At 34.4% G+C, this 25,473-nt stretch overlaps 1 protein-coding gene across 1 annotated transcript in view; it reads left to right on the plus strand.

Annotated features, from left to right (window-relative positions):
• Positions 1 to 25,473, plus strand: part of PCDH15 (protocadherin related 15) — a 711,784-nt gene that overhangs the window by 654,767 nt on the left and 31,544 nt on the right. The window contains exons 25-27 of the mRNA XM_049696610.1: positions 98 to 313; positions 10,040 to 10,128; positions 17,623 to 17,799. Of these exons, the coding sequence (XP_049552567.1) occupies positions 98 to 313; positions 10,040 to 10,128; positions 17,623 to 17,799 (482 nt within the window). The remainder of the gene's footprint in view (positions 1 to 97; positions 314 to 10,039; positions 10,129 to 17,622; positions 17,800 to 25,473) is intronic.

Here is a 25,473-nt window from a genome sequence, read left to right on the forward strand (position 1 = left end):
CACAAGAAATACAAACTGTCTTACAAACATAAATAAGCCCTTTAACAAAGGTTATTTTTTTCCTGCTTATTTATAACCTGTGTTTTTTCCCTCCTAGGCTACTGATAAAGATACCGGCAATTATAGTGCCATGGCATACAGACTCATAATACCACCAATTAAAGAGGGAAAAGAAGGATTCGTGGTGGAAACATACACAGGGCTTATCAAAACGGCTATGCTCTTCCATAATATGAGGAGGTCTTACTTCAAGTTTCAAGTCATTGCAACTGACGACTACGGGAAGGGCCTAAGTGGCAAAGCAGATGTTCTTGTGAGTAGATAAAACTTCAGATAGGTGGGCACATGCAAGTACTAACCAGGGGTCAGTGTTTTAATTCCTAGAACTTTTAAATGTTTGAAATAGGTCTTCCAAAACATGAATGTGATTAATTTTCATCCAGGTTGTTAATATGTATAGTTTAGAATATTAAAAAATACTTGATGGGTTGTTTTTTTTTTCTGACATTTTGGAAATGTACCATATCGTTTTTAAACATGACTGTGACAGCAATGTCTTAAGCACTGGTTTTCTGTTTGGTCTACAGATCTCAATTTTAATATAAAGTTGGCTGGAGCTACTTAAAATTTTAAAATGCTTCACAGAGTTGTGCTGTAGAAATTAAAATGTATGAATTTTTTATTACTGTTTACTTTTAGGCCTTTTGTAATTAAGAAAACAAAAGGAAATGTATTAGAGCAAATTCATGATCCAGCAGAGGTGACTTCCTTGTTTTACCAAAATCCCCACTGATGACATTGGTGATCCTTGACAGAGTTATATTTGGCTTCAGTCAATAATATCACTTTTCTACTCTGACTTTTTCTTAGGCTGTACACAAGGTCGGTGGTGGGTCATTACCAAGGGCAGTCTGATATTGGCATTTATTCAAAATACTCAACACCAAAGCATTTATCCTATGGAATTGCTACCAACTTTGGAAGTGTGGATTATTTAGACTTTTTTCTGATGAAATTAGTAAAAGTTATAATTATCATTACTATTGGAAATACTTGTCACATAAAGACAAAATCAAGTATAATTTTTCTTTTGCTGTTTATACCTTACTAAATCTTCAGTCTTCACTGTTCTCCTAATCTAGTTATCAGGACAATATTAACCATCAAATAGATGCAGACTCAATCAAATTTTTCTTAGGTAATGGTGAAGACCAATCACCATAATTGTGGTGGAATTGAAGACCAGAGCACTCTTTACATTTATAACAGTAAAGCTGCAATAGAATAAACAAAGGCCAGTCTAAGCCAAAACGCTTTTGACATAGAAGATATTAAGGTTGGCATAGATTTTCTGATTAAAATAAGATCTGTAAACCTTATATAAAATAATGTTGTCATTTCTCTTCCTGTTATTTAAGATACACACATTGTGGTCTTTAAGGCAACATAATAAGGATACTACACTATAAAATTAAAATATTATATAATTAAAATATTACAATAACATAAACAAAACATAACTATAGGTTATATATGTAATATGTACATAAGCAATGTGAAGTTTATAGATTTCTCATTTGGACTCTAAACTATTGTGAGGAAATTTAAAAGTATATCTTTAAAATTATCCAAAATATATTTAGAAAGATAAAATTTAAGGTAAACATAATGTGATATATTTATTAACCACAATATGTATATGAGGAACCCTTCCTAGCAAAATGATATTTATTATAAAATCAGAAATCCTTTCAATCAAGAGAAGGGAGACGTAGAGAAATAAGATTTAAGCAGAGGGAACAACACATGCCAGAACCAAGAAGGAAGGGAAATCGTGACAGTTCTGAATGACTGATAGATATTTACTCAGCTTGGGAGAGTGAGGGAGAGAAAGTGAATGAGAGACAGGGCTGGAGATGGAAGTAGGTGGTCCATATATCAATAAAAGATGTAGCCCATATTAAAAATATTAGAACTTTTTCTTAAAATAATGGGAAATCGTTGAAAAATTTTTAGTAAAGGTGAGTGAAGATATGATTTTTAATTTAGATAAAACTTTCTTACTTAATGCAAATCTGGTTTTCCCCTGAGGCTGCTACTTCTGCTGCTGCCTTCTCAAGCAGTAGCTTTTGTTTGTATTCTTTTCTGTTTTTGTTTGTCACAGACTTCGTACTATCCACTGCTGGAGTAGGATCCTCAATGTACAGCATCACTGCTTCTAGACCCTCCTTCCTAGGAATCAGCCTTGATTTTCATCATCTGACTGTCACTCGCTGCCTCACTTTATTGCTGGGATCTCCCAAGCCTTGGGTCAATCCCCAACATATCTCAATGAGTTCCCCTCCTGAGTTACTGTTACTTTCTCCAACAATCCTCCAGTCCTAAGTTTGAGCAATTTCATTACATGCAGAGATGATTCTTCCAATATCCTGAACTCACAATCTCTTGAATGCCCTTCCTCCAATGGCTTTACTCTCCATCCTACTGCAACCACTTAAAACGTGAGTTATTTTTGCCATTACCACTTACGGCACCCCCTCTGTAACCTCCATTTCAAACCTCCCATTCTTTGACCATAATACTAGGTGTGTTCAGCTAACTGCAGCACTCTTCTATCTCCACCAAGACCTTCAGTCTATTTCCTGTTTAGCCTACTATGTTTTCATTTTCCCTCTACCCCTCATGTTTTCTCTTTCCTGCTTGCCAGATTTATAGTACATTATTAATTATTACAAGCACTCAATCACATAAAAATGCAACTTCCTTGCCCTCTTTCCCTACATCACACTCACTTGGAAAAAACATAACTCTTGTTAATTCCAGCTTTCTCCTTTCTCCAGACCTATATCCATGCTGGGGGCTTGCAAAAACATGTACAATTATATAGTTAGTCTTACTTTAAATTGATGATGAAAGCCCCCAAGTGAGCTCTTACATTGTCCAGTAACCACATTGTATTTCCTGGTCCATTCATATTCCTTCTCTCCTAGAAGAGCTTCTCTCTCACAATCCTCCAAAGCTTCCTCATCCTCACAATTGCCTAATTAACTGGCATCCTATTTCACTGAAAGATAAAGCATTTAGAAAGATACTTCTACAACTCCTGCCACTAAATCTGCCTACTTACCAGTATTTTCACCAGCATTCTATGCCTTATTTCCTGTTTGTTTAGATGAATTCTCTATGCTTTTTTTTTTTTTTGGCTGCATTGGGTCTTCGTTGCTGCGTGTGGGCTTTCTCTAGTTGTGGCGAGCGGGGGCTACTCTTCACTGCGGTGCGCAGGATTCTCATTGTGGTGGCTTCTTTTGTTGCAGAGCATGGGCTCTAGGCACGTGGGTTTCAGTAGTTGTGGCACGCAGGCTCAATAGTGGTGTCTCGCAAGCTCTAGAGCGCAGACTCAGTAGCTGTGGCGCACAGGCTTAGTTGGTCCGCGGCATGTGGGATCTTCCAGGACCAGGGCTCGAACCCTTGTCCCCTGCACTGGCAGGCGGATTCTTAACCACTGCGCCACCAGGGAAGCCCAATTCTCTATGCTTTTATCTGGAGCCATTACTTCCACATGTGCAACAGATCCAATTCTGCTCACCAGCACTAGGACACTGTTTCAGCAACTCTCCTACTTCTTTTATACATTATCAGTAACAATAGCCCCTCTTTATTTGATTATTCCCATAACTGTGCTATTTTTCCTAGCTTCAAAAATTATTAAAAAAAAAACCCTCTTGACCTACATCTCGTTCCAGCTACCACTCCATTTCTATGTTCCTCTTTCCAGGAAAATTCATTGTTAGTGCCAACTCTAATTTCTCACCATCTAATCTCTTAAACCCTCTTGAACCAAAATTCCTCTCCCAACACTCACCCAGAATTGGCTTATGTCAGCATCATCAATGGCTTTCACTTATTAAATGCACTGGTAATTTCAGTCTTCATCTTATTTGAACCATCAGCAACACTTGATTGATTATTACCTTTCCTAGGCTTTCAGGCCACCATGCTCTTATTTTTCTCTTCCCTCACTGTTCATTCCTTCTCAGCCTCTTTTGCTGGTTCATTTTCTGCTCCTGACCTTTTAGTCAATGTTCCGTAGAGCTTGGACGTTAATTCTCTTTTCTATCTGCACTCACTGACTCAGTAAACTCATTCAGTCCAACAACTTTAAAATATCGTCTATAGGGCTTCCCTGGTAGCACAGTGGTTGAGAATCTGCCTGCCAATGCAGGGGACACGGGTTCGTGCCCCAGTCCGGGAAGATCCCACATGCCGCGGAGTGGCTGGGCCCATGAGCTATGGCCGCTGAGCCTGTGCGTCCGGAGCCTGTGCTCCGCAATGGGAGAGGCCACAACAGTGAGAGGCCCGCACACTGCAAAAAAAAAAATATATATATATAGTCTATATATTAGAAAATGTCAAATTTATATCTTCACCCCAAAGCTCATTCCTGAACAGCAAATTCAAATGTCCAAGTGTACATGCAGTGTTACATTGAATATCTACTAAAGATCTATTTATGTTTCCTAAGCTGAACTCCTCTCCCTCATCACATCTCTCCCACCTATAATCTTCCCAGTTTCGCTTGATGACCAAATGAACTTTGAATTCTTTAGGCTAAACATTTCTTAATTCCTTTTTCTACTCAACCACACATTTAATTCCTCAGTAAATAATGTTGTGTATATATATGTACTATAAGATACATATGCTACATATGTGTGTTATCGGCACATTTTCCAAAAGTTCCGTTACAATTTGGTTGAACAATCATCATAACTCACCTGTGTCATTGTGCAAACTCACTAACTTGCTCTCATGCTTCCACGCTTGCCCTGCTAAAGTCTGGTTTTAATATAGCAAGTAAAGTGATATCTTAAAATGTAATTCAGGTCCTGTTATTTCTCTGCTCAGAACTTTCTAATATCACCCCAGTTCTTTCAGAGAAATTACTTAGATCATTATAGAAGACTATGAGACCCTTGGTAATCTGGCCTCCAATGATCCGTTTTCTACTCTTCTCCCTCTAACTCCTTCAAACCCAATAATATTGGCCAATTTGCTTTTCCTCAAATAGCCAGAAATGCTCTCACTTTAGAGATTTTGCAATGGCTCTACCTAGAATGCTTTTCCCCCAAACGTGTTCAGGACTAGCTCTCTTATCTCTTCTAAATATTTGCAAGAATGCATTTCACAGTGAAGCCTACTCTCACCATCCTAGTTAATATTGCAACATACTGTGTCATTTTACATCGCTTTATTGCTTTCTTTTTTCAAAAGACTTATCATATTCATGGATTTTCCTCAGAAAAACTCCATGAGGACATGTTATTTATTTATTTATTTATTTATTTATTTATTTAACTCCCTGATGTTATCTCAAGCACCTAGAATAGTTCCTTTTAGTGAGTACTAAATGCCTATGAGTTCAGTGAGTGAATGGCCCCTCTCTTACAATACAGGTTAGCAGTTCTCAAAGTGTGGTCCATGAAAACCTGAGGGTCCCCCAAATCATTTCAGGGCCCATGAGATCAAAACTCTTTTAATAAGGATACTAGGACATGATTTGCCTTTTTACCATGTTGCATTTGCTCTGCTGCTGCCATTGTATGCTTCATAGCCATATATAAACAGAAAAAAAGAAAGCCTGTTTCAACTAAGAATGCCCTTACTAACGCAGTAAAACATTAATTTTAACCAATGTCTACTCTTGACTAAATACTTTTTCAATATTTTCTGTAATGAAATAGGAAGTAGGTATAAAGCACTTCTGGTGTGTATGGAAGTATCATGGTTGTCTGAGAGAAAAGCTCTATGCAAGTTGAATTAGCTGCTTTTTTCAAGGAATAGCTTTTTATTTGAAAAAATAACTTAGAGATAAAATACGGTTATTCAGACTTGAATATTTGATAGGCATTTACACAAAAATGAATAAGGTGAGACTGTCAATTCAAGGAAAACAACTGACAGTATTTATTGTTAATGATGACATTCAAGCCTTCAAGCACAAATTAGAATATTGGGAAGCATGTATTCACTACTGTGAACTTGACAGCTTCCCCATTACTCAAAGACTTTTCTGATGAGATCAGTGGTCATATTAAAGAATTTGATTTTTTTTCTTGATATTGTGTAATGAAATGTGTCAACATTTGAAAAATCTGCAATATTCAGTGAACCAATATTTTCCAAATGACCAATGCAAGATGTTAAAAAAAATTCAAAGATAAAAAATCCATTCAAAGTGCAAGACAGATAAATGTATTTTAATGTAACTGAACATGGTTTTAGATTTCACATTGAAACTCACCTTGAAGAAGCTTCCACTTGAGTTTTGGTGGAGTATTGAAGAAAATATACACAATTATCTTTAAAAAGTTCTTAAGATACCTCTTCTTTTCAAGAAAAGTGAGGTGGCACCAGAGACAGGAGAGATATTGTCCAGTCCAAGCAGTAAATTGTGTGGGTCTCTATTCACTGTATAATATGTTAGCTCTGTGGCTTCCGAGCACTTGAAATGTGGCTAGGTTGCATTTAGATGTACTGTGTAAAATACACACTGGACTTCAAAGACTTAACATGAAAAAAAAAAAGTAAAAAGTCTCCTTAATAAGTTGTTTTAGATTGATTACATGTTGGAATGATAATATATTGAGTTAAATGTATTATTGAATTAATTTCACTAGTTTTTATCTTTCTATTGTGATTACCAGAAAATTGAAAATTATGTATCTGACATGTTTTTGTGTCTCACATTATATTTCTATTGGACTGCCTATCTAAACTACATGAGAATGAATAGAAAAAAGGGGAGTTATAAGAGGTTTATGAGAAAGAATTAAAAGGATTTAGAAGTAATTATGTAAATTGATAACCTGTTTTTGGAATTATGTGCTACACAAATGTTACTTTTCTTTTTTCCTTTTGACAATACCTAGTAATTTTAATCCATTACAAAGATCAATCCCCAAAATGATAAAAATAATTTTTTGGAAAAACTTTCATTAGTAATTAAGGCATAAAGAATTAAGTGAAGCAACTTTAAAGTAGAATTTTTTAAGTGTTTAGTATAATAAACTGATGTGTATTTCTGAAAGTATTTGCATAAAGGCTATACTAGAAAAGTAACATAAATAAAGTCTAGTAATCTTAAACATATAAATATCTTTGCTATAGATGGTATAAGAAACCAATGATTCAGGGACATATAATATTTTTGAAAGATCAAAACTTAAGCTATAATAGCTTATTGTCTTCATTTTCATAATTAAACTATGTACCTTCTACATGAATAATATGTCAATACTTTAAGGAGATTTTAAATTTTAAATTAACTATTTATAGGTAAATCTAAGAAAACTACTTTTGTAGTTAAATGCAGTCTGAGTTTTGTATCTTATCAGAATTAGAAATACATTATTGTTTTAAGAGTACAAAAGCATGTTTTCAAAATAATTAAGTTCAGAAAATATTTTTGATAAATTGTAAGCTTAATATGTATATATTCCAGAGGACCTTAAATCTTAATTCATTTTGTTTAACAAATTAAAAATTCCTTTTGAAGTAATTTATCCTTCTGAATAAAGAGAAAGTACTGACAGTCCTTTAAAGGCAAATGATAGAGTTACTTATATCTGCAAGGCCAAATTTTGCTTCCAAATAGAGTCCCTAGCACTTGAATTGATTGCATTCCAACAGTTTACTTGTAAATCAACTTCCAAAACTCAGAACTTATGTACACAAGGGGAAATTTTACCATTTCCCTGCACCAAATATAACTAACATTCTAGTTTTTCGTTTTTCTACAATTAGTGAAAATCTAACAGCTGTGTGTAATAAATCCCTGGGTGTTTGTCTTGGTAGGCTGATTGTGTAACAGAAAACTCTAAAATTTCAGTGGTTTAAACTAACAAGTTTTATTTTTCTTTCACATGACACAACAATGAGAGCATATATGGTTGGGTAGTGTTCTTGACAGCTCTCTTGCAAATGTTTCTGTGCCCTTCTCTATGGCCTCTTTATTCAGATAGAGATTGGGAAAGAAAGGGGAAGTTCACTCATGAGGCAGATTTAAGAATATTTATTTCTTCCTTTCCACTAACTTTCCATTGGTCAAAACTCCACCATACGGTTCCACTAAACTCCAGAGGAAGTTGAGAAATCTACTCTTGTTGAGAAAACAGTCCATGATTACTATTTGTATCAGGCTGTTTGCTTTTGAGCAGATTTTTTTTTTTTTACCTTTCCTGGTCCAATGTTGAAAGGAAGGGAAAAAAAGATAAGGAAGGAAGGAAGAAAAGAAAGAAGAAAGAGAGCAAAGGAAGGAAGAAAGGAAACACATTTGCACAAATCTCATATATATTTTTCTAGAGATTTTTACCATGTATTTTTACTACTAAAAACTAAAACAAAAAACAGAAAACAAAACAAAAAAATAACAAAAAACCTTATATGTAATTTCTGTCTGTTTTTTTATTCAGGACCAATACAAAAAGATAAAAAGACAAAATTACAGAAAATCTGTGATAATCCCTGATTCTAATGAACTTAGATTTTTTTTATGTGTGTGGAGACACAATCAAGATTCATGTACATGTTTAAGGGAAATTTAAACATTTGATCCCAGATGCCTGTAATGAGTTAGGGATACAGGATTGGAACTGCCAATGTTAGCGATTTGCTCACAGGTGATAATAAGATAGACACCTGGCTAGTGGGCAGACATGCATTATTAGGCCCACAAAATGGTTTGAAAGATTTCAAATTAGTTGTAAATATTTCACATAGTATTTCTTTTCCTAAAAAATGGAAAACCCCAGGAAATCTGCACCTGTTTTCCCACATGGCAACATTCATTAGAGATGAGTAGTAGCTGACCTCTTCAGAGGAGTTGTATGCTCTCTGATTTGAGAGACTTCCAGTTCTCCCTATTATTTCATACTTTCGGCTACTTCACTCATTTAGGTTACCTGCCTGGTCCCTGAAAACATTTGAGTTTGTGACTCCTGATAGGGCATCTATGGGCAAGTATATTTGCAGCCTATATCAAAAATATATATAAACATGAAGTTATTCCCTAGTATAAATTATATTCAGATATATGGTGCTAAATATACCTAATCCAGAGTATCCAATTCATGGTCCTGGTGTATATGCATTTACACAATTTTAATTGTGTAATGTATGTGCAGCACAGTGTATGATTTGACTTTACAGTTTTTACATCTGTATTGGGTAATAGTAAAGATCACATATTCTGGAGATTATGCTTATTTGGGCCCAGGTTATTAATGGCTCTTTGTTTTATTAGTTTTCATATTAAAAAATTGGAATGATAGTCATAACTACCTGATACGGTGATTTATAGAATTACATGAGTGCTAATTCCTGTAGAGCATTGAGAAAAACAGTAAATGATACATTGTAAGCAGAGAATAAATGCTATGGTTTTTATTCCATTTTTCTAAATAAGAACATAGAATGGACTCTAAATGTTACATGAAAGAATGGATTCATAAACAGCTGTTAAATTAGTTCATCTTGGGCCTCTCTGTAAGTTTGTATGTATATATCTCTTTATCTACACAAACATAAAGTTGGCTAAAGCAGACATGAATTCTGTATGTGGTGATTTCATGGAATGAATTATTCTAACTATCCATATCCCAGATTCTTAGTCACAATGAATAAATGATCTCTTAGGATTTATAAAATCTAAAAGCTGGGTTTTCCATTTTTCTGAGTGTTCTTAAATAACCCAATTAAAGAAACATACAAAACCACCTTCGTTTATGCTTTTGTAAAAGCCAAGAAACCAACAACAGTCGAAGTCACTTAGGGTTCTATAACTTCTAAGTAAACAATTAGTCTGTCATTCTCAACCTGCTTCAACATACCTACTAGAGATTGTGTAGCTAGAAATATCATTTATTCCTAAATTTATAAATGGGAAACCACTATGCATAGTAGGGAAGGAAAGATGTTAATTTTTGATTATAGAAATGCTAATGAGTAAAAGCCAAATGAATTCTGTTTTTTCTTCTTTCAGGTCTCTGTGGTCAATCAGCTGGATATGCAAGTCATTGTTTCGAATGTACCCCCTACTCTAGTGGAAAGAAGGATAGAAGAGCTTACAGAGTAATGGTTTTTCTTTACTTATATGTTTATTTTCATATGGCTATAGTTTTTATTGAATTAAGTCATTTTAATAATTATAGTGTTCAGACTAAACATATATTTTATAATACCTTCTTAAAAACAATTTAGCTCACTCTTTTCTTGAAATAGGTAGCTTCATTTGGAATATGTGAAGATTCTAAGAGTACGTTCAAATAGGAATGAAAATTAGATGTGAGAAGATCTTATTATTCAGAATGCTTTGACTGATGGGTCAACATAAACTCAAAGTGCTGCATATAACAAATAAATCATAACTTAATTATTTGAGTATATGTCTTGATTTTGTGGCCCCAGATTCTTGAAAAAGCTCATTATCTCAGTAATCCAGCTAGTCTGGGGAATGCTATTTCTCAAAGTGATGTATCTAGATGGCTAAAGCTTATTCTTTTAAAAACTAAGATTGCTAATTTTAAACAACATATATTTAAATTATTCTAAAATATATGTCATTCCCCTCTGCCTTTTGAACAGTGTGTACACTGTACATGGCTGAATATGTTATTGTTGACAAACTGTGATTATGAATTCACAGTTGTCTAATATTCTAAATGTTATCAAGGATTATTAAAATGTCTTTACTATTTCACTCTTAACTACCCTAACCTAGCCTTCCGTCATTTAATAATTTTATAGTTGTATTTGTTAGTTATCCCTTGTCTTCTGTTGAGTTCATGTTGACAGATGTCAATTACTGTCAATTTGTCTCTTTTGAGCAAAATATCTTACACTTCCAAGTTGCCAGAAGAAGCTTCAGATAGTCATACAGCTAACCTTTTAGTAATTATGTGTGAAATAAAATACAATAGGCACTGATTAAGGCATGAGAGACTCTCCTGTAATAAAAGCATATGTGCTTTGCAACCATTACTTGTTAGTTTCACAAAATTTAACCTATGGGTGTCACATAAAATGTCCTATGAAAGAGGTGATTATCAACATTTAAGTGTAGAATAGCAATCACACAGTGTCTTGTTTACTTCTGCAAAAGTGGTTTACACATGCTTAACCTTTATTAAAATAATAGCTGATTACACCTGAAAAAAGTTAGAATTATGCCTGTCTCTTAGCTGCTTAATGTCATCTATTGAGGCAGGCTTTTCTGATTACCCTATCCAAAATAGATGACACTCTTCTCAACCTCTAAGCCTTTGTTCTGCTTTTGTTCAAAGCATTATTTAATGTTTATATTTATATCAATTTAACATAAGCTTCATAAGGATAGGAAATCTACTTTTCACTACCATAATCCCAGTTATATAGTAAGCATTTGATGCATTTTACTGAATGAAAATGTTATACAAGCAAAATCATGATGCCCTTTTCTTCATATTGAGACAAAATTTATAAAAAGTGGAAAAAATGGCAATGTAAAAGTATAATTTCATAGCAATTATATGATTTATTCCTCTTACATGGATATGAAGATATGAAAGAGAAAAATCAGGCATCTTTCAAGTCTTGAGAGAAATATATCACTGTGAAAGGAGCTTTGACTTCATATAATACTGGTTTTGAAACATGAGCTTCGGCAAATAATTTAATCTTCCCCAGACTCATTTTCACCACTTGTTGACCAGATAAAACTCCTGTCATAGAACTGTTGTGAGAACTAAATAATATAAGCCATCTAGGACGATGGAAATTGTGAACATTCAATGAATAATAGATATCCTATACAAATGAGGTTAGTGATCCAAAGTCAGTAGGGTAAGGCAGAGAGATGCCAGAGTTTTTGCATGTTCTATTAAAAGAGCATAGTTTAGTAATGGAGCTCAGACTATGGATTCAAATAAACAAGTTTGAATCCTATTATAGCTGTGTGACCTCTGAGAAAGATATTTAACACTTAGGACCACATTTTCTCATCTTGAAAACTGGAATAAGGATGTCAATCTTGTGTTGCTTTTGATAGAATTAAACATAAATTTGCTAGTGCAGTAAGCACAGCAGGCACATGCCAGATTCCCTTTTATAGTTTTTTTTTTTTTTTTTACAATCTGTGTTAATTTAGAGATTCTTAAGCACAACAACTTTGGATCTCTTTTTAAAAAAAGAGGCTTTATTTTTCAGAGCACTTTTATGTTCATAGGAAAATAGAGTAGAAGATACAGAGAATACCCATATACTTCTTTCCCCCACACATATAGCTTCCCTCACTATCCACATCTTACACCAGAGTAGTGCATTTGTTATAATCAACAAACCTAGTTCGACACGTCATAATCATCCCAAATCCATAATTTGCATAGGGTTCACTCTTGGTGTTGTACATTCTGTGGTTTGGACTAATGTATAAAGACATGTATCTATCACTGTAGTATCATACAGAATAGATTCACTGCTCTAAAAAATCCTCCATGCTCCACCTATTCAAACCTCCCTTCCCCACTAACCCCCAGAAATCAGTGATCTTTTTACTATATCCATAGTTTTAGCTTTTCCAGAACATAATACCCTTGGAATCATATAGTATGTAGTCATTATGATTGCTTTTTGAAAGCTACTTTAGTAGATGGAAGTAGAGATAAAGACTGTTAGATCTAATCCAGCACCATGAAGCCCAAAACGCTCATTCTCAGTGTCTTGGGGTGGCTAGGAGGGGATGGGAAGGGCATAATGAAAACATACATATAGCCAAGGTAGACAGCAGAGTACCAATCTATTAATTAAAAATAGGAATGGGATAGGGAGGATGGGAGGGAGACGCAAGAGGGAGGAGATATGGGGATATACGTATATGTATAGCTGATTCACTTTGTTATAAAGCAGAAAGTAACACACCATTGTAAAGCAATTAAACTCTAATAAAGATGTTAAAAATATATATAGGAATTTATTGTTCCAGTGACCAGAGTAACGAACACATTCATTTCCTGTAGACATTCTTAGATGACAAATCACATCATCATCAAAGCCATGTTCTGTATTTCCTATGAGACTTAACCCTATCTTAAGAAGGGGAAACTTGAACTGCATATGATCATCACTTTTATTTTTTCCTTTAGGTAGGCCCATATATGAGGCCATATATGAGGCCAGATCATAATCCAAAGCTTTTTTGATAAGAAAAAAATCAGTACAAATTGGGAGAGTTGATGAAAGAAAAAATTCATGACCTAATATATCCATTTCACAATGGGGAAGGTTTTTCAGAAGGGGTCAGTATCCTTTGATAGCTAAGAGCACAGTGCCTGGAAAACAGAATGCTCAAAGAGTAAATGTTAGCTGCTATAGGAATGCTAATAATTACTTCCCACTCCCTTGGAACTGGCTGAAATGGCTCTACTGAACAAAATTTTTATTACTTTGTTTTTTAATGCTTATAGAATTAACCAGTGACCCTTTGCAATGAAACACATCTCTTTTTAATTATATTAATGTATTCAGCAAATTCCCCCATAATGCGAAGCTATGCCCCTTACAAGTGGCCTCACATGTTTATGTTTTGAAGAATTTTAGGTTGACCTTAGCATGTATCTCTTTGTGAGCCTTGTTTTTCTCTTACAAATTCTTGAGATTGAGTAGAAATAGCTGTGAGGATAAGGTTAAGGAGACCTTATTATAACCTAGAAATGATTGGCAGTAATGTCTAAAGAAGCTAAGAAATGTTTGCATTTTGTGTCTTCTTCCTTTCTCTTTCCACTTCACCATGAAGCCCAGATAAAGAAGTTTGGGATTCTAAAATTTAAATCCTTAAAAATCTATGGAAATGGCATTTTCAAAAATATAAATAAAAGAGTTTAGAAATATTGTGTTATAGTATGAATCAGAATTGATAACTTAGATCTTGGAGTTGATCAAATGCTTCTCTTACTTTCTAAATACAATATGGAAATTCAGTGAAATCAGGACTTTATTGATATAGTTATTGCTTTGGTTTGGAAGAGTCTATTTCCTAGAATATTTACATAGCATATGAAAGTGTAATTAATTTATAGCTCCTGGAATTAAGGTTCCAAACATACTTTAGAAATCTAGCCAAAATGTGTATTTCTGGGATAAGAATGATAAAGTCTCTTGGGAAGAAAACCTATGAAACAGTAAAAAATAAGTGCCAGCACTTACATTGTCTTAAATCTGCATAATAAAGACTTGGTGTTGAGGGGAAGGGTAAAGTTGAAAGGTAAATCAATCAACACATTATCTTTGATCATTTTTACTTACCCTTTGCTTTAGAGTTGAGGAGCTCAGGGAACTTTCTATAAAGGGATATATTAATAGTTTAGTAAGTATAAATTTAAAAATAATATTTTTACTTTTAATAATGTTATTTAAATTTTGTTATTTCATTAAGTTAATTCTTTTTATTATAATATTTAAATGTTAACAATAATTAGTAATTTATATAGCAAAATCCTTTTGCAAATAAAACTTTATTTCCAAAAAGAGGTAGTAGGCTGGATTTAGCCTGAGGGCTCTAAGTTAGCAACTCCTAATTTTAGAGCATTATACTTTGTAGAGAGAAAAAGTTACAATGCAATATCTATTCTATTCAAACTCCTATAGGAAAACACATTGGGGAACATCTTGTGTGAAATTCCCAAGTAATATATATTAATATTTTTTTTTCCTAGGAAGGCTGTTCCTTTTGAATTCAGAGGACCTAGGCTCAAGCCCTGGCCCACCAGTGACTAGGAGGTCTCGGGCCAGGAAATTAAACTTTTTGATTCCTAATATCCATATCTTAAAGCTGGCAATTTAGTCATTAAAAAAAGGATAGGGCTTCCCTGGTGGCGCAGTGGTTGAGAGTCCACCTGCCAATGCAGGGGACACGGGTTCGTGCCCCGGTCCGGGAGGATCCCACATGCCGCGGAGTGGCTGGGCCCGTGAGCCATGGCCGCTGAGCCTGTGCGTCCGGAGCCTGTGCTCCGCAACGGGAGAGGCCACGGCAGTGAGAGGCCCGCGTACCGCAAAAAAAAAAAAAAAAAAAGGATAGTTCCTGGTTGTAAGCACTGTAGATTTAACAGTGAACTAAAGCAAAGTCCCTGTTCCCATGATGCTTACATTCTGTTGGGGGAAAACAGCAAATAGAATAAGAATAATAAATTAATTTATAATGTGATGCTAAGTAGTGATAACTATGATAAAGACAAATAAAAGTAACAATATAAAAATATGAAAGAGAAGTACTATTTCATATAGGATGATTGAGGAAAACCTTTCTAATAAGGTGAAAGCTGAGCAGAAACCTGAGAAAAGTGAGGGAGAAAGTCATGGGTCTGTGGTGATGTGGGGAGGGTTAGGGGTGGAGGGAGTTATCCCAGAAAGAGGACACCACAGATATGAAAATCAAGATTAAGGGGCATACTGGTCATATCAAGATATAGATGTCAAGGTAGGGAATGAGTTATATAGGATCTCATAGGCCACTTGAAGGATTTAACATTTTACTCTGCATAAGATAGAAAATCCTTATAACTGTCCAATATAGTAGCCACTAGTTCCATGTGGTTATCGAGTGCTTGAAAAGTGACAGTTCCAAATGAGAGGTGCTGTAAGTGTAAAATACACACCAGATTTCAAAGACTTAGTACAAAAAAGAAAGTAAAATATCTCCTTAATATTTTTATATGGATTACATACTGAAATGATCATTTTTGGATAGATTTAGTTAAATAAATATATTAAATTAATCTCACCATTTTTATTTTTAATTTTCTAATGTGGCTACAAAAAATTTGAATTTACATGTGTAACTTGCATTGTATTTCTTTTGGGCAGCATTGCTTTAAATGTTTTGCACAGAAAAATAACATTCTAGTTTAAGTTTTAAAAGATTGTTGAGTGGGAGATCAGGAGACAAGTTACGAGTCTAGAGCAGTAGTCCAGGAGAGAGATCAATGTGGCTTGGACTGGTGGTAGGTATGGATATAGGAAGGGGTTAAGTTAAGGGTATAATTTTGAAGGTACAACCTACCGAATTTGTTATGGATTGGATGTATGAGAAAAGGTAAGAAACAATAATGACTCCTAGGTGTTGGGTCTGAGCAAATAAAATAAAAATAATATTTGCCATACTTGGACACTGAAGAATTTGATAAAATTATACATGGGGAAAGTAATGGTGTGTTCTTAGAGAGGATTGACTTTATTTAGCAATAGTTGATTCACATCCATAAAGACCCCAGATGTCAGCTTGCACTCTCACCATCGCCCTGATGGTTTCCCAACTTGGTGATGGATTAAAACTCCATTATCTATTACCCACAGTCACTTTTTTAGCCCTACATTAATATTATTCTCTTTTGTCTCATTTATTCCATGTGAACTGAGTATATTATATGTATCAGGTATGGTGCTGATATCAAACCAATGAAAATCTGTTAAAAAATATAAGCCCAGCTGGGACATATGAAGTATATTATTGAATTGAAAGTTTTGTTGTGTAGTTTTTCTTATCTGCTGTATGCTAAATAGAATTGCTATAAATGTTTCCAATCACATGCCAATTTTGTTCAAGTATCCTTCACACAAAGATGTAGTTGAAGTTGAAGAGGTTATCAACAGAGAATGACCATAAATGACCTAATTTTATCAGATAGTAAAGCACAGACATTTCAATAGCACAGCTTTGGAAAGTAACATTTTCTGTAATAGGCGTATAATAGCTGTAAAATAAATTGAAACCAGTGATAAAATAAAATATAAACTTGAAATAAAATGAAATCCTACTTGTTAATATTCAAGGTATAAGTTATGATTCTTTTTAAAAAAGGTAAGTGTAATTTGGTTTTATTCAAAGTCTACGTGATTCATCTTTGTGACACAAAAGGGATGCATCTACTGTTTTTCTGAAATACTTAGTTTGGAACTTTATTTTGAACGAAGTAACTTCCTGCCTTTCCAGGAAGAAATACTTACTTTCAACTAATTATAAGAAGTCATAGTTTTTTTACAAAATTAAGATAGCCCAGAATACAATATTTTTATCTTAACCTGTTAAACCTGACAAAGCAAAATATCTCTACATTCTCACTGCTATAATGCTCTAAGGGTCTTTACACTCTTAGGAAAAAAAGGTATCCTACTGTTGCACCTTGACATATCACAAAATCTGGTGGAAAGTGTAATTTATAACACCAACCATATGAACTCAAGAGTTCTAAGACCCCATGGTTCCCATAAAGCATAGATAGTTTTATTTGTACAACATAGTTGGCATTTCTCATGAGCCATGTGAAAGCTCAAATGGTATCATAAATTTTAAAAGTCCAGACTTAAATATGACATGGTTGATGGCCTCTTTCTACCTTATTCAGCTTCTAGCATCATTGGGAGTTAAACACTCTAAATATATAGAGAACTTTTTTCAAGAGTTCATATTCAGTAACCATTAACAAAAACCAGGCTGTCATCATTTTTAATTTACTAAATGTCATTTCAGGTTGAAGGTGATTTTTTTCCTCAGCGAGCCTGTCAGAATGTCATGTTTGTGCTTCGTTTGATTTACAGGATTTTGGATCGCTATGTTCAGGAGCAAATTCCTGGTTCCAAGGTTGTGGTAGAGAACGTTGGAGCTCGCCGGCATGGCGATGCCTTTTCTCTAGAAGATTACACAAAGTGTGACTTGACTGTCTATGCAATCGACCCCCAAACCAACAGAGCCATCGACAGACATGAGCTTTTTAAGTGAGTATTTTTATTGTCTGTAACAGCTTTTTGGTTACAGTATCACCCATAGATAATCCTGATTTAAGGATATAAGTAAATAGTTTAAAACCCATCAGATTTTTCTTGAAAGTGAAGTGTAATCAAAACAAAAGAAAAAAAATCTAAGAAACAATACCTAGGGTACTCACGCCTAGAATTTTTAAGTCTAAGTATGAGATAAAGTGACTTCGGGGGATCTGTTCTCCTTGAGATGTCTGAGGATCCATTATGCTTTAGAGCAAGAAGCAGTTCACCGAGATCACCTTGCATCGGCTTCCACTCTTGCTCCAAGACCCTGCTCTTTGAGAGGAAAGCACAGATCCCTTCTTAAAGTGGCAAGTTGCCTGCAATGATGTCAGTAGGCTTGAATTTTAAGAACAAGCCTAGCTCTCTTCACGGTCTTATTGAATAGGCAAAAATTAACATCTGATTTTTCCCTTGACTTGGGGGTAGAGAACAGAGGAGATAATCACTTCCACCGAAGTCCATGTGACATTTCTTCCAGGTATGAATTTGAATATTTGAGTTTTAAATCCTTTAAAAATAAGGAATATACAAAATCTTAAACAAAACCCTGCTACATATTCTCCTTTGGAAATTATTCTAGAACAGCTTTAGTTGTTGTTGTTAGTTTCTCCTTTACTCTAGTGACATCTAGTGTCCAAAAGATTATTGGCATGTAATTCTTACCTAAAAACATGTTTTGTAGTAAAAATACATATTGATATATAATCATATATATATATTCTGAATATTCAGAGATGTGTGTATATATATACACATAATCTCCAAAATCCATTATTTCAGAATTTAGTTTTTCTATGTCTCTCTATATAATAAACATCATGCAAATAAATATATGCATATACAAATTTACATGCATATATCCATATATGGGTGCATGTTTTTATTTAGTAAACATCTATTTACCCATTTATTTATTAAAACTCATAAATTCTGAATTTAGTTTTACTTTATATCTGTTCATCAACAAAATTTCACTACTATTTTACCAGCAATGAAAGTGATTTAGTATCAACTTAATTTCTTAAAAAGCCATAGTTATTAAGTATTAATAATTAAGTATGTATAATTAATTTATGGGTGATATGCAAGAGAGTATATTAATCACTATGAAGAAATACAGATTACTGAAGCAATGGCTTCTCAGGTTTTAGACTCACCATCCAAATGAAGGAGCATTTAGGTCTACTAAGACAATAATTGCTTACTTTATTAATTTAAAAAATTATTTAGAAATATACATTAAAAGTAATTTTTATATTCTTTCGATTGTCACTATTAACATTTATTTAAATCTATCTGCATTCTTTTTTTAAAATTTATTTATTTATTTTTGGCTATGTTGGGTCTTCGTTGCTGCACACGGGCTTTCTCTAATTGTGTCGACGGGCTTCTCATTGCGGTGGCTTCTCTTGTTGCGGAGCACGGGCTCTAGGCACATAGGCTTCAGTAGTTGTGGCACGCAGGCTCTGTAGTTGTGGCTCACGGGCTCTAGAGTGCAGGTTCAGTAGTTGTGGCACACAGCTTAGTTGCTCTGCGGTATGTGGGTATTCCCGGACCAGGGCTCAAACCCCGTGTCCCCTGCATTGGCAGGCAGATTCTTAACCACTGCGCCACCAGGGAAGCCCTGCATTCTTTTTTATATACACTGGTTTTATTTTAAAATATGATGATAGATTGTTCAAATTTAAGGTGCTTTCCTAAATTTAAAAATATCTATTTTCTTTAGGCTGACAGCCTGGCTCTAAAGAGTAAAATAATGGTGATTATAATTTGAATTGTACTTGTAAATATTTTAGAGATAAAAGATTTGGAAACTGAAGCCAATTTGGTTTCAACTGACACTGTGAAGTACAAGATAAACATTCTTCATTCTATTAAGTTTTCCAAAACCTAGATTATATTGTGAAAAGTAGAGTTCTAAATTCAACTGAATAACTATTATAGCCAAGAAAAAAGGAAAAAAAAAATAGAATAACTATAAATTTTAAAAAATTATATTGAGGAGAGGATGGAATAGCCATGAAGTATTAAAAATTTTGCCTTAGCGGTCTTCACCTTGAACTGTTAGCTGAGAACACTGGTCTAATTTAAACCCTAGAATTGTTCTTTGAAATATTTTGTAATGAGATTATATAGATATATTTCAAAATGCAACGTTGATATGCATAGATATTATTATCAGATACTATTACCTATTCTGAAGTTATAAAAGTTTTTGTATATTTAGTTTTAACACTGAACAAATGTACTAGAACATTGATTGTTGCCTAATGCCCAGACCAGTGGAAATAGGATTATCCTCTCAATTTCTCCTTATGCTAAAATCTAAGCTTCTGAGGCTGTTAGAATTTTTAGGGCAAAGATTTAGAAACAAAAAAGATACTTCCTCCAAGGAGTTCACTAAGATATTTAAAAATTGATTTAACAGTATCAAAAAAATTTTAAAACTTTATAAGTGCATAGAGAAGACTGGAATGGCTTTACAACTCATTAATTACATATTTTGTTTCACAAGGTTATGCGTATGTTGATGATTTTGGGATATGTGAATTGCTTAGATTTTCTACAATAAGTGTATATTACTTTTATTTTCCTTTTATTCTTCTTGTGGTTCTTTGAGCATCTTTAATCTGCATTTTTGGGGGGTTTTGTTGTTGCTGTTTTCATTTCTGGAATATTCATAGACAATATATATTCAAATATTTCTTATACCCTGTTTTTTCTTTACCTTTTCTGGGACTCCAATTAAAATTTTTTTTTCTCATAGCTTTTGGATGCTTTGTTCTTATTCCTCTCCCCTCCCCCAACATTCTTATCACTTTGTGGGTTTTTTTCAGCTAAAAGTACTATTTTGTTTTTTTATTTTTATTGTTTTAACTAATTTATTTTTTAACATCTTTATTGGAGTATAGTTGCTTTACAATGTATAGTTGTGCTAGTTTCTGCTGTATCACAAAGTGAATCAGCTATATGTATACATATCCCCTCCCTCTTGCACCTCCCTCCCACCCACCCTATCCCACCCCTCTAGGTGGACACAAAGCACTGAGCTGATCCCCCTGTGCTATGCGGCTGCTTCCCACTAGCTATCTATCTTACATTTGGTAGTGTATATATCTCCGTGCCACTCTCTCACTTTGTCCCAGCTTGCACTTCTCAATCCCCGTGTACTCAAGTCCATTCTCTACGTCTGCGTCTTTATTCTTGTCCTGTCCCTAGGTTCTTCAAAACTATTTTTTTTTAGATTCCATATATATGTATTATCATACGATACTTGTTTTCCTCTTTCTGGCTTACTTCACTCTGTATAACAGTCTCTAGGTCCTTCCACCTCACTACAGATAACTCAATTTCATTTCCTTTTATGGCTGAGTAATATTCCATTGTATATATGGGATACATATATACACATGTATGTTTATATGTGCCGCATCTTCTTTATCCATTCCATTGTATATATGGGATACATATATACACATGTATGTATATATGTGCCACATCTTCTTTATCCATTCATTTGTCGATTGACACTTAGGTTGCTTCCATGTCCTGGCTATTATAAATACAGCTGCAATGAACATTGTGGTACATGACTCTTTTTAAATTATGGTTTTCTCAGGCTATATGCCCAGTAGTGGGACTGCTGGCTCGTTTGGTAGTTCTATTTTTAGTTTTTTAAGGAACCTCCATACTGTTCTCCATAGTAGCTGTATCAATTTACATTCCCACCAACAGTGCAAGAGGCTTCTCTTTTCTCCACACACTCTCCAGCATTTATGTTTGTAGATTTTTTGGTGATGGACATTCTGACCGGTGTGAGGTGATACCTCATTGTAGTTTTGATTTGCATTTCTCTAATGATTAGTGATGTTAACCATCCTTTCACGTGTTTGTTGACAATCTGTATATCTCCATTGGAGAAATGTCTATTTAGGTCTTCTGCCCATTTTTGGATTGGGTTGTTTGTTTTTTGATATTGAGCTGCATGAGCTGCTTGTATATTTTGGAGATTAATCCTTTGTCTGTTGCTTTGTTTGCAAATATTTTCTCTCATTCTGAGGGTTGTCTTTTGGTCTTGTTTAGGGTTTCCTTTGCTGTGCAAAAGCTTTTAAGTTTCATTAGGTCCCGTTTGTTTATTTTTGTTTTTATTTCCATTTCTCTAAGGTGGGTCAAAAAGAATCTTGCTGTGATTTATGTCATAGAGTGTTCTGCCTATGTTTTCCTCTAGGAGTTTTATGGTGTCTGGCCTTAAATTTAGGTCTTTAATCCATTTTGAGTTTATTTTTGTGTATGGTGTTAGGGAATGTTCCAATTTCATTCTTTTACATGTAGCTATCCAGTTTTTCTAGCACCACTTATTGAAGAGGCTGTCTTTTCTCCATTGTATATTCTTGCCTCCTTTATCAAAGATAAGGTGACCATATGTGCGTGGGTTGATCTCTCAGCTTTCTATCCTGTTCCATTGATCTATATTTCAGATTTTGTGCAAGTACCATACTGTCTTGATTACTGTAGCTTTGTAGTATAGTCTGAAGTCAGGGAGCCTGATTCCTCCAGCCCAGTTTTCTCCAGATTGCTTTGGCTATTCGGAGTCTTTTGTGTTTTCATACAAATTGTGAAATTTTTTGTTCTAGTTCTGTAAAAAATGTCATTGGTAGTTTGATAGGGATTGCACTGAATCTGTAGATTGCTTTGGGGAGTATAGTCATTTTCACAATGATGATACTTCCAATCCAAGAACATGGTATATCTCTCCATCTGTTTGTATTGTATTTAATTTCTTTCATCAGTGTCTTGTAGTTTTCTGCATACAGGTCTTTTGTCTCCTTACATAGGTTTATTCCTAGGTATTTTATTCTTTTTGTTGCATTGGTACATGGGAGTGTTTCTCCTTCATTTCTCTTTCAGAGTTTTCATCATTAGTGTATAGGAATGCAAAAGATTTCTGTGCATTAATTTTGCATGCTGCTAGTTTACCAAATTCATTGGTTAGCTCTAGTAGTTTTCTGTTAGAGTCTTTAGGATTCTTTATGTATAGTATCATGTCATCTGCAAAGAGTGAAAATTTTACTTCTTTTCTAATCTGGATTCCTTTTATTTCTTTCTCTTCTCTGATTACTGTTTGTAAAACTTCCAAAATAGTGGTGAGAGTGGGCAACCTTGTCTTGTTCCTTATCTTAGTGGAAATGGTTTCAGTTTTTCACCATTGAGAATGATGTTGGCTGTGGGTTTGTCATATATGGCCTTTATTATGTTGAGATAGCTTCCCTCTGTGCCTATTTTCTGGAAGTTTTTATCTTAAATGGGTGTTGAATTTTGTTGAAAGCTTTTTCTGCATCTATTGAGATGATCATATGATTTTTATCTTTCAGTTTGTTAATATGGTGTATCACATTGATTGATTTGTGTATATTGAAGAATCCTTGCATTCCTGGAATAAACCCCACTTGATCATGGTGTATTATCCTTTTAATGTGCTGTTGGATTCTGTTTGCTAGCATTTTGTTGAGGATTTTTGCATCCATGCTCATCAGTGACATTGGCCTGTAGTTTTCTTCTTTGTGACATCTTTGTCTGGTTTTGGTATCAGGGTGATGTGACCTTGTAGAATGAGTTTGGGGGTGTTCTTCCCTCTGCTCTATTTTGAAGAGCTTGAGAGGGTTAGGTGTTAGCTCTTCTCTAAATGTTTGATTGAATTCACCTGTGAAGCCATCTGGTCCTGGGCTTGTGTCTGTTGGAAGCTTTTTAATCACAGTTTCAATTTCATTGCTTGTGATTGTTCTGTTTATATTTTCTATTTCTTCCTGGTTGAGTCTCCGGAAGGTTGTGCCTTTCTAAGAATTTGTCCATTTCTTCCAGGTTGTCCATTTTATTAGCATATTGTTGCTTGTAATAATCTCTCATGATCCTTTGCATTTCTGCAGTGTCAGTTGCTACTTCTCCCTTTTCATTGCTACTTCTATTGATTTGAGTCTTTTCCCTTTTTTTCTTGAAGAGTCTGGCTAATGCTTTATCAATTTTGTTTATCTTCTGAAAGAACCAGCTTTAGTTTTATTGATCTTTTCTATCATTTCCTTCATTTCTTTTCATTTATTTCTGATCTAATCTTTATGATTTCTTTCCTTCTGCTAACTTTGGGGGTTTTTTTGTTCTTGTTTCTCTGATTGATTTAGGTGTAAGTTTAGGTTGTCTATTTGAGATTTTTCTTGTTTCTTGAGGTAGGATTGTATTGCTGTAAACTTCCCTCTTTGAACTGCTTTTGCTGCATCCCATAGGTTTTGGGTCATCATGTTTTCATTTTCATTTGTTTCTAGGTACTTTTTGATTTCCTCTTTGATTTCTTCAGTGATCTCTTGGTCATTGAGTCGTGTTACTTAGCCTCCATGTGTTTGTATTTTTTACAGATTTTTACCTATAATTGATATCTAGTCTCATAGTGTTGTGGTCAGAAAAGATACTTGATATGATTTCAATTATCTTAAATTTACCAAGGCTTGATTTGTGACCCAAGATATGATCTATCCTGGAGAATGTTCCATGAGCACTTGAGAAGAAAGTGTATTCTGTTGTTTTTGGATGGAGTGTCCTATAAATATCAATTAAGTCCATCTTGTTTAATGTATCATTTAAAGCTTATGTTTCCTTATTTTCATTTTGGATGATCTGTCCATTGGTGAAAGTGGGGTGTTAAAGTCCCCTACTATGATTGTGTTACTGTCGATTTCCCCTTTTATGGTTGTTAGCATTTGCCTTATGTATTGAGGTGCTCCTATGTTGGGTGCATAAATACTTACAATTGTTATATTTTCTTCTTGGATTGATCCCTTCATCATTATGTAGTGTCCTTCTTTGTCTCTCCTAATAGTCTTTATTTTAAAGTCTATTTTGTCTGATATAAGAATTGCTACTCCAGCTTTCTTTTGATTTCCATTTGCATGGAATATCTTTTTCCATCCCCTCACTTCCAGTCTGTATGTGTCCCTAGGTATGAAGTGAGTCTCTTGTAGACAGCATATATATGGGTCTTGTTTTTGTATCTATTCAGCCAGTCTGTGTCTTTTGCTTGGAGCGTTTAATCCATTTACATTTAAGGTAGCTATCAATATGTATGTTCCTATTACCATTTTCCTAATTGTTTTGGGTTTATTATTGTAGGTCTTTTCCTTCTCATGTGTTTCCTGCCTAGAGAAGTTCCTTTCGCATTTGTTGTAAAGCTGGTTTGGTGGTGTTGAATTCTCTTACCTTTGCTTGTCTGTAAAGGTTTTAATTTCTCCATCAAATCTGAATGAGATCCTTGCTGAGTATAGTAATCTTGGTTGTAGGTTTTTCCTTTTCATCTCTTTAAATGTGTCCTGCCTGTCCCTTCTGGCTTGCAGAGTTTCTGCTGAAAGATCAGCTCTTAACCTTATGGGGATTCCCTTGTGTGTTATTTTTTGTTTTTCCCTTGCTGCTTTTAATCTGTTTTCTTTGTATTTAATTTTTGATAGTTTGATTAATATGTGTGTTGTCATGTTTCTCCTTGGATTTATCCTTTATGGGACTCAATGCACTTCCTTTGCTTGACTATTTCCTTTCCATATTAGGGAAGTTTTCAACTATAATCTCTTCAAATATTTTCTCAGTCCC

The sequence above is a fragment of the Orcinus orca genome, chromosome 14, assembly GCF_937001465.1.
Source record: "Orcinus orca chromosome 14, mOrcOrc1.1, whole genome shotgun sequence".
Taxonomy (NCBI): Eukaryota; Metazoa; Chordata; class Mammalia; order Artiodactyla; family Delphinidae; genus Orcinus; species Orcinus orca.